Genomic DNA, 15,982 nt, shown 5'->3' with positions numbered 1-15,982 from the left:
CGCTGGCCTTGCCTCAACTGCGCTCTGGGAACCTCTACGACTCATAATGATCATTCAACCGTGAGGATGAAATGTAGAGGGTTTCCTAGGCGATACAACTGTACTGTTAAAATGGAACAATGCTCGGTGTATCGGTCGATAACCGTCAAGAGACTTTCTGGACTAGATGAAGAAGACTCAATAAAAAAGCTCATGACCTACACATGAACACCCCCCCAAACATATTTCCTTTCATTATTGTTCTAATATAGCGTTGCGTAATTGTAGGCTTTTCTCTAAGGCAGCAGCCTGATATGCCTGGCCCACGTGACCTCGTGACGGCTTCGACGCGTCCAAATCCTCAACAGATTGTTTATCGCCGCATAGTCAGACGCCATTTTGCCACATCGATCGACTGCAAGTTTTAAATAAGACATCTGTTGTTTCCAAACTGGTGGCTACCGAACAGTCCTTGAGGTTTTTGTCCGATAAGAGGCACCCCTAACGCAGAATTTACCCACATTCACAATAGAACGCGTACTGTCGCGTCGATTAGACTGTGTGCAAGACCAGTAGTAGTTGCTTGCTATTACTCTTGGGGCTGGCTAAAGAGGCACTTGACCTGCCTACCTGATTGACAATGACAGCAGATATGGATACTCAGAATGAGTACGATGATAGTGGACTCCCGGGGCCCGGAGCGCCCACGCCACTCTCAGCTTTAGAAGTGAGGAATCTCTACTTTCCACGTTATGCAACATTACAAGCTTGATATAGTAGTAAAAAGTCCTCTCAGAGTCTCGTACTGACTATAATTTGATAGGGTGTTGCAGGATTAACGGGAAGAGATATCAAATTGTTTGTCGATGCCGGCTATCACACTGTCGAATCAATTGCGTATACGTACGTCTTTCCTCTTAAATGCTCAAACGAGCTTGCCGCTGCACCAAATATGGAGAGTTTAAGATAATGCTGACATTGGCGTTGGTGGTATATTATAGGCCAAAGCGTTTACTGGAACAGATCAAAGGTATCTCGGAGCAGAAGGCTACCAAGGTTTTGGTTGAAGGTTAGTCACGTCCACTCATGGAGTCTAATCATTTATAAGGATGTATGCTGATTATCTTTGATAAATAGCTGCTAAGCTTGTGCCGATGGGTTTCACGACTGCAACGGAAATGCATGCTCGTCGAAGCGAGCTCATATCGATTACGACAGGATCTAAGCAATTGGATACTCTTCTAGGCGGCGGTATAGAAACAGGATCTATTACCGAGATATTCGGAGAATTTAGGACAGGTAAAAGTCAGATTTGCCATACGCTTGCGGTAACTTGCCAGCTGCCATTCGACATGGGTGGTGGGGAAGGAAAGTGTCTCTACATTGACACCGAAGGGACATTTCGACCAGTGCGTTTGTTAGCAGTTGCTCAACGGTACGGGCTTGTCGGAGAAGAGGTACTCGATAATGTGGCGTATGCCCGCGCTTATAACTCAGATCACCAGCTCCAGCTTTTGAACCAGGCGTCTCAAATGATGTGCGAAACTCGTTTCTCGCTTCTTGTTGTCGACTCGGCTACATCACTGTATCGGACAGATTTCAACGGCCGTGGTGAGCTGTCAACTCGACAGACACATCTGGCCAAATTCATGCGTACCTTGCAGCGCTTGGCGGACGAATTTGGGATTGCCGTCGTCATCACAAACCAGGTCGTCGCCCAGGTCGACGGTGGTCCGAGTGCGATGTTCAATCCAGATCCCAAGAAGCCAATTGGTGGAAACATCATCGCACACGCCAGCACGACCAGATTGAGCCTAAAAAAGGGGAGGGGGGAGACCCGAGTGTGCAAAATCTATGACAGTCCCTGTCTGCCCGAGAGTGACTGTCTCTTCGCCATCAATGAAGATGGCATTGGGGATCCTAGTCCCAAGGATTTGGAAAACAACTGAGGAATGATGCAGCTGTTGTAGTTACTTATGATACCACGATCGGTATACGTTTTATTTGGCTTGTTCATTAGTACATATTGTTTAGTATCTTGATTTTGATAGCATATGGTGTTTGTGGCATTCTCTTAGATATTATGCGTTACGTGGAATAAAAAGAATTATCAGTACAGCCAAACAAAACATACTTTGTATATACGAAGAGCATATGGGGTCTTTCTTGCAACAATACTAATCATTTTAAACCGATTGTTCTCTCCTTCTCTTCCATCAAATCTGTAGATCTCCGAAGGCGGTGGATGCGCGTTGCTAAGGCCAGCGCCAAGACCGTGTTTTTTCTGAACAGAGCTTCGGAGCTTCCCTCCTCCAACTCCACGGGCTGCGACATTCCACTTTCTTGCGACAATCGGCCATGGAGACTTGAAGTGACCAGTTTTACAGATTAATGGAAGTTGGTCCCTCGTTCATCCGACATGGCGAAAATTTATAAAGATACCAAGGTCGACCTTCGACCGTATTCATCGAACGCCGTCGTCAACATTCAGATCCCAACACATGCGAGTACGCAAAGCCGAGCACGATTCTCTATAGCCTCCTCTGTGGGCGCAGACGAACCGATAGCGAAAGACGAGGAAGAATTCTCTAGACGGTATCTCTCGAGCCAAGGGTCAATCTATTTTCGCAAACGCAGTGTCTATCCACGATCGTTCCTATGGAGGGTTGTCAATGACAGCAAGGTGCTGGAGATCCAGTGTGTTGATTTAACGAAGGGCGGTATCGAGCATTCAGTATACAGCAATACCATACGCTTAGATTTCCAAGAAGAGATCCTTCCTTCATGCGTTGACTTCGCAGACTTGGAAGATCATGAAGTGCTGAGCGTTTTCGTGATTACGGCCTCCAAGCAGCTTTACACCTTGAGCTTGCGTCCCGAATTTTTCCGCAGAACAAGCGCGATTGACAACAATGTATCGGACTGGTGCAAGATCTATATACCGGCGCCGTTGTCGTTCTCCTACCCCCACCGATTGCATGCTAGCAGTCCGCTCGAGCTATTCATCTCCCTCGATAACGGCGCGCTTCTGCGCCTAACCCGGAGGTCTGGTGATGATGGTAACCCTCCATGTTTCGCCCTAAATTTGGTACAGGGGAATTAAAAAATGCTAACACAAATGACTTCCAGGCTCAAATTGGTCTCCTCTTACCTTCGACGAGAGAACTTGGGGTGCCTCTATCCGTGGATTGGTAAGGTGGCACGCGCAACCTACAGTTAAATACAAAGGACGCAATCTCGACACAAACCTGGCAAATGCGATCGCTACGACATCGGATCAGACTTACGCTTTTGCGGTCTGTTTAAATCACACTCTAAAGATTTGGAACCTAGCTACGAACAAGCTAGCTGCCACAACTGACCTGTTAGGCCGTGAAGTGCAAGAGCCAGATTCGTCGTCATATACATTGAACCCAGCTGATTCATCCTTCATTCGGGTATTCAACGTTGAGAGAGCGCTGGACGGGGCATACCGGTATTATGTTATCACATATTCACCTTTTGAGGATGGGCGTTTCAAATTCTGGGCTGTAAAGGGAGGCTTGACATCACCGCTCGTCATCGAAGATCTATTCCCAGATGCTCCTTTGCGGCCCTTGGACCCTGATTCGACTGGGAATGTGTTCTGGAGTATTATAGATTTCCAGCTCAAGCCGGCTGAAGAAGGGAAAGGAATGGAACTGTGGGTTCTCTGGAGAAACAGCGGCGTCTATCAGCTTTACACCTTACATTTCAATTTCGAAACTCTAGTGAGAGATTGGGATACCAATTGGGTGTCGACGGCGATCGACACTCGCGGACAGGAGGCTCCGCCGCCTATGGCATTCACTGATGTGGTGGACCCAACAGAGAAATGGTTGAAGTTCCTTTTACAACCCAACAAATACTCGCCAGAGGTGCTTGAGACTTCCCTAGCGGTTTACCAGGAGGCCCTCCGGCCGCTCTCTTCCCACAGCGTCCTAAAGAAAAGTGCTTCACTTACGGAACGACTTTGCTCTACGATCGCTGCCATGGTATCACTTCGGAAGTATGCCGATGACGAGATGGACTTCACAAGGTATCGCACGGATACAGACGCGAAGTGGCGCCAGTTTTGGCAAATTGCGGAGGATATCAACAAGAGGCGATTCGAGCCTGTTTCTCTTCTCTATGATACCTACTATGAGACTCCATGGCTACTTCTCTCAGATAGCTGCGCAGTGATTAGGGAATGCAGCTCAACTGAGTTGCTTTTGCACAACTCGGGAGCTGAGCTGCGCGCTGAAGGACATAAAATTGCGGATCGCTGGAGGCACAGGAACCTGGATGAGGAGATTGGAAATATGTTCGAACAAGCTTCTCGACTGATGACAGTTGCCTCTGGGTTCAGGAGAAGATTTCCATCTGAACTCAACGCAGCTTGTCAAAATGCTCTTGAAGCAGAGCTATTCACTGATCCATCCTCGTCTGTCCAGGACAGGATGGATGCTTTCCGTGATCGTTGCGACTTTGGCGAACAAATCTCCAACAAGACCTATGACGGTCTGCTTGCGGCCATGGATGGGTATCTGAACATCTACAGTCTGCCGAACAATGTTTTCTACACTGTCATAGACACGATCCCTCTTGGGTTCCCCGGAAAGGATTCAGACCTTTTGGCTACCCACTTCGGGGTGAAAGTTACTGTGAATGGCGTGCAGGAGGCAATACTATATACGCGCCAGCTTCTCATTGACCTCTTGGTCCTCGTAGTTTTCGTGGACGGCGAGGTTCAGCAAGAAGACACATCTGAGTTCGATGCCGTGGATCTGTTCGGTTCGTTGATAACATTGCTAAGAGAATACGAGATGATGGCCTGGCTCAGCTCAAACACCCGGAAATGTTTGGATAGGCCCGCAAATGTTTCAGATGACCAATCAACGTCACAATTATCTTTGAAGGACTCGTCTTCGAAGACCACAGGCTTAAGAATGGCGACTATTCTAGAGGACCTGTTTGCTACTGATATCAAACCTCGGCAGACTATCGGCCTACCTCAAAGCTATACCCTAACTCTGGGAATCCATGATGTCCTGTCCTGGGTCACACGCCAAGGCGAGGTAGCTTTTCCAAACGCTCTGGTGTATATCCAATGTGACCTCATTGCAAAGAACAACATCGATCTTGCTTGGGACTTCCTTCGTTTCCAGCCAAGCACTTCTTGGGCGACATATGTGAAAGGTCGTCTGTATGTGGCTATGTCTGAATTCGACACTGCAGCCTCGTATTTCCGCAAGGCTGCATATCTTCTTTGTAAGTTTTCTACTTGCATCTCTTTGGACCAGATTATCTGACTTTGTCTCTAGCATGCGGAAAACCTCTCGGTAACTTGCATGAAATGTCGTCGACGCTGCTGGATATTGTCTCAGTGGACTCGTTCCACAATGGTCTTCCGAAATATTTTCAACATATCTTAACCATTTTCGAGCAAGCCCGCTCGTTTTCTCATGTTGCTGATTTCGCACGCCTTGCGTTGCAGGCTCTTGCGAGTGAAAACCGCAACGATCAAGATGCCGAACACAACATCTTACGCACTGACCTTCTGTCGCGTTTGTTCTATGCGTCGTTGCAGAATTGTCAGTTCGACCAAGCATATTCTGCCCTATCTCGATATAAGGACCTTGCACTGCAGAAGTCCGCTCTCAGCTCCCTAGTCACAAGTATATTGGTTGCATCCGGACCAGGCACTACTGGACTTCAGCAAATTCTCCACTTTCCGACGGCACTTATCCCAAATATAGCTTCCTATGTGGACGATACACTGGCCTCACTTGCTCGGAAACAGACGACTTTCAGTTCTCTCTTAGAAACTGGAAGCAGCACACCTGATTATCAGAGAATTCTACAGGCATACCGTATCGCACGGGGCGATTACCGTGGGGCTGCCGAAATCGCGTATCGAAACGTGCAGCGCCTCCGCAATGCCCGGGATGCTCCTTCCTCTCATCTGATGCTGAGCAAGAACCGGGACACTGACGGCACCCAGCCCACAGAGGAAGATGATTTCGAAAGCAAGGAGATCCGAACCGAACTCCTATCTTTAATCAACCTGCTTGGCTGTGTCGAAAAGAGCGAAGCCTATATATTAGTTGAGAAGGAAGACTCCGGTGTACCCGCCGCCCCATTCGCAGATCGACGCCGTAGTCTGCAAGCCGATGATGACGGGAACGTATTCATGGACGAAGCTGATGTCAACCCACCCACACCCTATGGCTCCAAGCGCAGACTCAGTTCCAGTGCCACCGCAATCGTGCCATCCGGTCGCAGAGATAGCAGGTCTTCTGTCTCTACAGTCGGCAGCCATGCTCCCCGACGGCGTGTCATCGTGACGCTCGACCACCTACGTCGCGAGTACCAGTCCGAGCTGGATCGAGTCAGTAGAATCGAGAGAGGCGATTGGGAGTTTGGGGTTCTTGACGCCAATGGGGCGGATAATGATGATACGATGCTACTCTAGGTAGAGCCTGGGATGAGCGTCCACGATTTCTGCTTTAATCTCTTGCATATTGTTCTTTTCCCCCTTCTATCTAAGACTCTGGACTGCATTTGTATTCTACGCTAGGCTTCTCTTTCTAAATCATCTGGTGGTACAAGGAAATGGAGAATTTTTTTCTAGTTGTCCGATTAATCATCTTCTGCTCCTGCTAAGACTTCTGACCATCTGGTAGACCACTGGAATGCTGTATGGCTGATTCCGTAGCCACTTTAGATACAGTAGAAGTGCCGGGACTCGATTTTTAATCTAGAATATCCTTTCCCCCCAAAGTTTGTTGTGGGTAATGAAAGAGTAGAAGAAACCCTTTGGGAAATATAGTATGCGACATGCCAATCCAGAAACAGTTCAGTAATATTCCTCCAGCATCTAATAAAGTTACTATCTTCACCTCAGGGCTCTCGAAAAATATCATTATGGGGCGTTTTGATTCTTCAGAATGACTCGTAGGGCGGTAGAAATTATAGAATAAATGAAGTGTTACTATGGTATCTCTCTCCCCTGTAGATCCTTCTAGGGCGGTGTTGTACATGCGTAGGGATAAATATATTTATGACATGGGTTTGCAGTTTGCAGAATGGGAATTGTCTAGTACTGTTCGGTGTAGGATACTTGATTGAACTTAGTTAATTTTATCTAACTACGACTTCGGGTTACTAGCCCTAGCCCTGTATTGGAGGATTTCTCTTGGAATATATTTTAGGATTGTGCAACTTGTGTATAAACAACTTTATAGTTAGATGGCTCAGCAGCTGAATGTTCATATTAGATGTAGCACCTGGCTAACGGGCAAGACTCACTAAGTAAGTGGGAATTATATATTAAGAAACTATTCATACTCTTGAAAGTAATGCTATATGGGTATCTCGCATATGTAGACAAGTCATTTTACTCGGCTTCCTCCATTTTCGAGCTTGCATATAATTTGCTGAAATGCGAGGTATCCGAAGCCAGAAGAGCATAAGGACTGCCAGACTCAACGATCCGGCCGGCGTCCAGCACGATTATCTTGTCATAGTCGAGGATTGTTTCAAGCTTGTGGGCAACAGTGAGGATTGTGTGGTTGCTGAACTTTTCCCGGATAACTCGTTGCATGATCTCGTCTGTTACGGTATCGACACTAAATGGGAGATATGTGAGTATTTGATACACGTCATCTTCTTGAATTGTAATGCGTACCTGCTGGTAGCTTCGTCGAGGACGAGAATATTCCCTTGGCGCAGGATTGCTCGAGCGAGACAGAAGAGCTGCTTTTGCCCGTGAGATAGGAAGAGTTCGTCAACTTCGGTGCTTAGGCCCCCGTTTTCCTGGACCTTGGAAGATAGTTGGACGGTTCTGAGGGCCTCCATTATGGACTTGTCAGTGTGGCAGCCTGTTGGATCGATGTTCTCTCGGACAGTCCCCCTTATCAACAAAGGGCTTTGGGCAACCCCGTTAATGCGGGACCGTACTTCTTGCCGTGGCACCTTTGATATATCGACGCCGTCAATCCGGATGCTTCCAGATCTGAGCTCAACCATCCGGAAGACACTCATTAAGAGGGAGGTTTTGCCACTACCAAAATATATAAGTCATTGTACAGTATCAGAAAGACGTGCAACCAATCTCACCTGCCAGTCCTGCCGCAGATCCCCACTTTTTCGCCTGCTTGAATAGACATAGATACGTCGCTGAGGACTGGCTCCGAAGCTCTGATATGACCCCGTGTTAGTACTGTATGCCGTGATATGTGATCTTGGATGTGCCTACCTATACTCTGCACTGAGGGAGTCAAAGACTATGTTTCCTTGCGAAGGCCAGTCCGGTGGCAAGCTGTCTTGTTCTGTAGGCAGATTCTCTGAAGGCACATTCTCAGAGAACATCTTAACACGCAAGATGGAACCAATGTGAGTCTCAAGATTGGTCCAGAATGTCACCAGCAGTTTTATACTCTGGCCGAACAGGATGACATTGAGCAAGGCCACACCAACGTAGCCTGCACTCATAGACCCACGTAGTACCACAACTAGGACAATTAACAGAATAGCAATCCCGGCCACTACAAGATCCAAGGTGAGTGTAAGCCAGCGCTGAATGGCATACAAAAGGTAAAAAGGTCTCTGAGAATAGTCAAGAAGCTCGTAATTCTTCTCTTCCATGGACTGTTGCCAGCCAAAAGCCCTTAATGTCACCAGACCACCGAGGCAGTCAGAAAAGTGAGAGTATAGAGGAGCCTTAGCCTCAAGATCCAGGAATCGTAGTTGTCGTGAGGTGCGAAGGTACACCTTTTGTATGCAGTAAACCGCTAGAATGACAGCCGGGAACGAGATGGCCGCGTATTTTGAGGCTATTCCAATAAACACCATTTGGCATATGCAGAGAACGAGTGCTAGAAATCATACAATTATAAGTGATTGCTCCCCAACTGAAGTTTGGCGGACCATTAGAATCCTGTAAGGGTGACTTACTGACGAATGCATTAATCGCAGCAACTGGAAGTTCCATATCAATTAGTTGTAGATCTTGGCTGAATCGATTTAGAATGGCGCCGCTATCTGTTTTCGAGAAGTACAACATAGGTGCGCTGTAGAGGTCATTAGAAATGATTCTAAATACGGAAGTGATACAACGTACCTCAAAACTGTACTTAAGAGCTTTCTGTGAAAGTTTTCTCCAGATCTAGGCACCATAGTAATGATCATTTGCCTTAAGAAGCCCGTCCTTAGTGTCCAAACAGAAGATAGCGTGAGCTAAGCAGTGACCAGCAACTTACCAGCAACCGAGAATTAGACAAAGCATGCCAACAGCACCAAGCATTGCGTAAATTCCCAGGTAGTAGCCTGTGTGCTTACCAGGCTCCGCTTCATTTGAACTAGCCCACCAGTTCATCCAAATGCCTGTTTATGATGGGTAAGCAAGTTTCAATCACTCTAGGAAAGCAGAGGGTTTGCATCGAACTCACTGGGAAATGATATACAGAAAACGAATCCTGTAATCGTGATGATAAATACAAGAGTGGGGAGCCAGCCGATCGATTTGACATAATATAAATAAATCGAAATATCGCCGCCCGCCACAGGACTTTCCGCTTCGCTGTCCTCGCCTTGTTCAACAGAGCTCACTAGAATATCGGACTTTCCTGAATGACCGGGCTTCTCAGAAGTGTTGTTTTGCTCTGGTAGACCTAACGCAAACCCTGAGATATAGCCGCCTGCTAGATCAAGGGCTTTGAAGCTTCCCTGTTCAATGACATGACCCTCATCCCCGAGTACTATGATATGATCTGCGAAAGGGACTCGTTTGACTACAAGTATAGCTCGTTAGCATGGTGCTGATAGACAGAAAAAGGAAGGGAGGAGGCCAATACTTGGTTTATAACTTACCAGAAGATGAGGCAAGGAGAATAGTTGAGCCGATTGAACGGAGCAGGCCATGTGTACCAATGAGGCACTGGAAAATGTGCTCTTCTGTTGTTGCATCAAGGCTGCTAAAGACATCATCCAAAACTATGATATCTTTCCTGGCATATACTGCCCTTGCTAGTGCCTGAGAGAGCAGAAATGTTAGTGATAGACGGGATAATTGCTGATCTATTGTTTACTCACAATACGCTGACTTTGTCCTCCACTCAAAGCAATGCCCTTACTCCCAATAATTGTCTGGTCTCCCCTGGGTAATTGTTTGAAATCTTCAACCAGGGCGCATGCGCGGATAACTGAAAGATACCAATTCTCGTCTAGCCCAGACATTGCCACAATACTCTGCTTGATAGAACCATTCATATGCCACGGCGTTTGATCACAGTACGCAATACGCTCAGACGATAATCTTATGGTACCGGATAAGCATGGCACTTCACCAAGAATAGCTTTGAGAAGGGTTGATTTTCCACAGCCGGAGGGTCCCACCAGCATTGTAAAAGTCTGACGAGGGATCATGATTGTCAACCTTTTCAGTAGAGGTTCTTTTTGGATATCCCACCCAAACGCTCCATTTTTGATTGTGACCATGTTTTCATATAGAGCTGTTGGCTCCTTCTCTGATTTGGCCGAGCTTGACTCATCACTTAGGGTCTCAGAGTCTTCAACCAAAAGTAGTTGCTTGGATTCCTGAGCAGGCTCTAATTGGATTGGCCGGGACTTATCTCTGAAATCCGCATGACCCTTCTTCTTGAGGAACTCCTGGATCCTTTGGAAGGAGCCAACTGACCCAAAGAAAGTCATCAGAGCCATCACCAGGTTCAAAAGTGGGTCTGCTAAAAGGGCAAACAATGACAGTGAGGTGTAAGTCGTCGAAGTATTTAGGGCAGCATCATTTCCATTTCTATGTGAGATACCGACAAACGCACCGAATGCGAATATCGACGCGAAAATCCGAGTTGTCCAAGCTGCATGGAGTCATTAGCAGATTATCACAGGCCAAGCATATTAAACATACCAAAGGCCATATTCCATACTAGCAGCTTCCTGAAATTCCTCGAGATACTCAACTCGTCAAGCCGTAAGTTATGGATGCATGTCATAAGCAGGTCACTCAGACCCAGCATCTTGATCCCTTTCATAGAGGCAAGCATAGACGTGGTAGATGAAATGCGTCTTTCGATTGCTTCGAGCCACATCGCCTGTCTCGACATCACAAACGCAAGACTTACTAATGAGCCAGCAAGAGCCACTACCCGAAATCATATGCATTAACACATTGATCACCAGATAAGGTGAATTCAGACTCACAAACAGCGACACCCACAGCAACCACAGCAGCTACTCCCAACTGCTGTTCCAGGAGAAAAATAGCTAGGCCAATCTCCAGAGCATTGCCCCAGATATCATGGATTGTCTGCCACCCTTGAACAATCCTTTCTATGTCAGCGCTCATCAGCGTAAGAGATGACGCAGGATCAGCATCTTCAGTGCTCAGTGTAGTGGCTTTCCTGTACACCATTGAGACCACGGCACCTCTCACCATCGTGATGGCGCGGTATGTCATGTGTTGATACTGGCCCATTGTTACCTGAAGGAAAAATTAGCAAGCAAGAGTGAGAACGCTGGAACGTATGTGTTCTACTGACCGCCATCCCAAGATAAACGAGGATATAGGCACCAATCAAACCGTAACCGATGTTCGTGGTGGCACTGGTCTCTGGCTCTACCGAATATGAAAGAGATCTATGTAATAACAGAGGCTGGCATATGTTCAAAGCAGCGAGACAAGCTCGTGGAAGCACGGCCGAGAGAAGCTGCCACTTGAATGTCTTAAATGTAACAAGTAGCAATGAGGTTTTGTTCCCTGACCCACGTCAGCCCGCTGTAGAACAAACTGGTCAGTCATTTAGGGCTTATTACCATTGTTCCACATAGTCTCCAAAGAATCATGCAGTGTTTTGGACGACAATTGCCTGTCAAGTGTGTATAAGTCACCCACAGAAAGTAGCTTGGAGAATCCAGTCCTGAACAAAGGGATTAACCACCAGAAGAAGAATCTGTTGAAGATACTTCCTGTAGCTTCAGGTGGATAATTGACATAGCTATTCTTGAGGATGCGCCGCTTTTCCACGGTTTCAAGAAGAAGGAGTAAGGCCTTCACTCCTACTGCTACGGAAGTAAGAATTGCAATTGTCCTGTTGATTTCCGCTAGTTCGCGTAGCCAAAGCGTCCTCGTCTTTGCTATGTCGAAAAGCAGAGTGATGGACAGGTATATGCTCAGCAGAAGAGAGGGCGTGACTGAATAATAATGTTCCGCATAAGAGAGGACCCCGAGGAACAAGATACCTACAGTCAACACCGCATTTGCAGCAATGGAGGCTTGCGTTCGGTTTGCTGTTGGAAGGGCCCATAGTGCTATTAGGACAAGATGAACAATCGCTAGAAGAGCCCACGTTGTCTGAAATGGGAGGTTAGCGGTAGGAAAGGGGTAATTTCAGGCCATTGCCAGGTGACGCGCAAACAAAGGTCAAAGATCACGGGACATGATTATCCCAAAAAGGAAGTCATACATACAAGTTTTGCCCATAACAACCATGATTTTACCACTTTACGTTGCTTTTGAAACAGATGATAGAGTCGATAGGTTGCGATTATAAGAATAACCCCAAGGGGCAATATTCCTAGGATAGTTTCCTCAAAAAGCAGAGAGAAGTCGAAGCCATCTCGACAGGACCGGACGGGAATTTGAAATGAATTGTCCTCCCGCTGGCACGAGAAGCTTGAATACACCACCATGGCTACGCTATGGTGTCCTATCACAATGAAACCACTATCATGGGTGGGCTGGAACTGTTATAATGGCAATCTGTCATGGATTTTCTTTACCTAACAATGGAGAAGGAGAAGAAAAAAGAGATTTAAAAAAAATCGAAATCCAATTGACAAATTGTTAATCCGGTTTTGCTTTGGCTTCATAGCAGCCTAGTCATCATATACGGTGTGATTAAGGAGAAAATAGTTAAAATACAAATAGAAATAAATAAATAAATAGAAACCAACTAGAGAATAATGGAAGTCTAATCCACTAGTTCCATCACAAACACGATCACAAGGAGAATTATCATCGCAAAGCCATCTGTCACCGATCCAATGCAATGTGTTCATCTGAACCCAGCGCTCGGCTATCAAAGGAAATGATTCGGTCTGGTCCATATTCTTGCAGAATGGGGTCCCACTATTATGAGTTTTTCTTTTTCTTTTTCTTTCTCCTGGTTCTAGAGATGTCTTTGCCATGCATAGAGTTTTGTCTCAGGCGAGAAGTATACCACCACTTCTACGTAACTGTGGGATGATGATAATTCGCTCCCCTCGCATGATGAGTGGCGATAAATCGAGCGTCCGAGGTAGGGCAACACGAGGAGCATGCAGTGCAATTGTGGCTTCATTCTTACTTCGTTGCACATCTCTCGGAAAGTATTATTATCGTCATCATTATTGTTATCATATTTCGTACCTGAGTGGAACTAGCAAGCATGGCCCTTTTTCCTAATTCGAGCTATGGCCCGGCTATCTCCTTTTCCATTTTTTGTTTTCGTTTTTCAAATTCTTTTTCCTTATATTGGCATAGGACATGAATAGTTACCTAAGAAGAGTCCAGTAACCAGTTGGACAAATTAGGGCATCCCTGTCGTGGTCCCCACATATAAGCCTTCGAGATATAGATGGAGTCATGGACCCATAGTAAGCATGCTTTACGAACCAAATCAAAAGTACTGAGTACTAGTTCCGGAACGAGTTCGGGTGGCTGTTGCGGACGACCGGAATACGGATGAGAAAGACTTGGTTTAATTCAAATCCCGAGCTGAGAAGCAGCATAATCCAACGTAGTATGTAGTGTGCTTGCTGAGTTCTCATCCATCTCAGCCGAGAAGCCACTAGATATCTAAAGCGGAAATATCTACATTTAGAAAAAGGAGTCTATAAGAATAAATATATAAATAAAACAAAAAGGAGAGAAAAAAAAATTCGTCACCGAATCAAGTAGTACCTACTCCGTACAAGAGAAGTTATTGCTAACGCCGTTGTCCTTGTCATAGAGATCGCGGCCTGTTATCAACTAATTTGAAATTGTAGCGTGCTACTGACGTGCTCATTGCTAGACATTTTTCTATTCGTCATGGGCTACCTGAGTCTCAACAACAACATCAAGAGAAATACAAAAAAAAAAACCCACGGAAAGCGAAAAAAAAATGAGGCACCTGCCTCGATGGCAGAATCGATAACACTGAGCCATGAAAGCTGTGGGTCTAAAGATTGTTAGGGTGTGGAATGACCAGTTACCTAGTGGTGGCAAGCTGCTTCGTTGCCCATTCATGAACAAGATTCCAATAGTGGCTTCCAAGGAAAACCAAGGGAGGAAACATCATTGCGATCAACCAAGGCAGTTGTGTGGATACGTCCACGATACGTAGGTATATTGTCTATATTCCTTGTTAATAGCAGCACTTCGGAGTAGACGGTCTTGACCCACTATATTGATTGGGTTAGAGCTTACTTACTCCAGAGCAGGTAGACTAAGATTTTCGTGATCGATGACTGTGATTCAACGGATCTGAGACGCCGCCCACTTGTAGCTAACTCGATTTGTGTTAATGCGTCGTGGTGGAAGCCTCGGGAGTCTCCAGCGGACTCAATCCGAGTCAATCGAGGTTCTGGACAGGGTACTAAAATATGACTACTCTGTATATTACATACTCGTAGCAATTAGATCTATCTGTAAGGTTACACTATTCTTTACCGCTTTGATAATTGATTGAATCCTGCAGTACCTTACCGCTTTTAAAAAGCCCCTAAACCGTATTACGGCTAACTTTAAATATTTTGATGCCTAAGCTTAGATACATCCTACTACGACTACTCCGTCGTACTACTACTAGAAAATCCTTAGTTCAGCTATAAGCTTTAAATTAATTAATAAATACTCTTAAAACATTATCAATCCTTTAGAATAATATATTCTATATGAGCAGGGTCGAGCGCTACTCAATCAGTGTGGGATTTCATGTCAACGGTTAAGGTTTCGGTAGAACATCGCCATTGTCCGGAACTACGATTTTAGTCCGCCGTCCCGTACCCATTCTTCCCCAGGGATCTTCGATTCTTAAACTAAAATATAGATCTCCGGCGAGGAAAAGTTTGTGGGACTACCTAGTGATATCCTCAGCTTGACAGCTGAGTTCATCCTAGACTTCCCCGATTGGGCAATAATCGTTGTCGGACTTTACTCGCAATTAGCTAAAAATAAGAAAATTACGAGGTGTGACAGATATCGGCCCGATATGCAGACCATCGATTTTACGACCAGAACTACTTGTACTAGTGCTTTCTCCCCCTTGCATTGCCTTTTTTGTCAACAACTTCTCCACTTCGCATGACGCTCACATTAACGAACAAACGGCTGTCGGGGAAAAATTAGATAAATCAAAAAAATCAAAAATCAAAAATCAAAAACTTTGCTGGGGTGGAAATTCAACGATGGATATTTCACCAGGCCAATCGCATCCAGATCCTTCCATTTTCCTTCGGATCTCGGCTTGAACTATAGACACCTCGCAAGAAAAATCTCCGTACTATATGCTTAGTGATCGTTAAATCGTACACGTCTACCAAGGGATGACCTTGCCGAATCTGAGGTTGTATTCGGAATATTTCCGTGTGACCCAGACATTTTAATACTTGTAGATTCCAGTTAAGCGAGCTAAAAGCCATGCGTTCTTTCATTAATATTAGGGTCAAACATCGTTCTTTCGCTACCAATTGAGTTCGAATATAGTATAGTTCGCCACAGTGATTACCGACTAAGCAAGGGAAGCACCCGAGAACTTAGTGATTCAGATTCTAACCGCCTTAGGTTCCTGCTGATCCACCATATCTGCTTCGTCCTATCCCCATCGGGGTGATGGCTGAAAGGGGTTCTTGATTCAATCCCTGAACAGGAGGTCATGATCTGCTCTATCATATCTGTAGACGGATGTAACGGTGTATAAGAGAATTATGCATCTAGGGTTCTGCAATACGATATCTTATGCAC

The 15,982-nt window shown here is 45.8% G+C and overlaps 3 protein-coding genes across 3 annotated transcripts; 2 read left to right on the top strand and 1 right to left on the bottom strand.

Moving 5' to 3' along the window:
- Window positions 1–619: 619 nt before the first annotated feature.
- ANOM_006008 (recombinase RAD51) lies at window positions 620–1,928 on the top strand (the record flags this gene model as incomplete). The annotated part of the gene is made up of 4 exons (XM_015551265.1): window positions 620–706; window positions 803–882; window positions 981–1,048; window positions 1,117–1,928. 4 exons carry the CDS (start codon window positions 620–622, stop codon window positions 1,926–1,928), a joined length of 1,047 nt encoding a protein of 348 aa, XP_015406835.1.
- A 470-nt stretch (window positions 1,929–2,398) lies between these two features.
- Window positions 2,399–6,454, top strand: ANOM_006007 (nucleoporin Nup120/160; the record flags this gene model as incomplete). Its single annotated transcript, XM_015551264.1, has 3 exons — window positions 2,399–3,038; window positions 3,109–5,250; window positions 5,304–6,454. The coding sequence occupies 3 exons, from the start codon at window positions 2,399–2,401 to the stop codon at window positions 6,452–6,454; spliced, it is 3,933 nt and encodes a 1,310-aa protein (XP_015406839.1).
- A 924-nt stretch (window positions 6,455–7,378) lies between these two features.
- On the bottom strand, window positions 7,379–12,687 carry abcB (putative ABC multidrug transporter; the record flags this gene model as incomplete). The annotated part of the gene is made up of 15 exons (XM_015551263.1): window positions 7,379–7,610; window positions 7,670–8,044; window positions 8,101–8,181; window positions 8,240–8,858; window positions 8,938–9,053; window positions 9,104–9,175; window positions 9,243–9,366; window positions 9,432–9,773; window positions 9,853–10,015; window positions 10,075–10,856; window positions 10,907–11,140; window positions 11,200–11,479; window positions 11,538–11,755; window positions 11,812–12,349; window positions 12,466–12,687. 15 exons carry the CDS (start codon window positions 12,685–12,687, stop codon window positions 7,379–7,381), a joined length of 4,398 nt encoding a protein of 1,465 aa, XP_015406840.1.
- Between the last annotated feature and the right edge of the window lie 3,295 nt (window positions 12,688–15,982).

This window comes from Aspergillus nomiae (assembly GCF_001204775.2).
Source record: "Aspergillus nomiae NRRL 13137 chromosome Unknown contig00136, whole genome shotgun sequence".
NCBI lineage: Eukaryota > Fungi > Ascomycota > Eurotiomycetes > Eurotiales > Aspergillaceae > Aspergillus > Aspergillus nomiae.
This window is presented reverse-complemented; position numbering and strand designations above follow the sequence as displayed.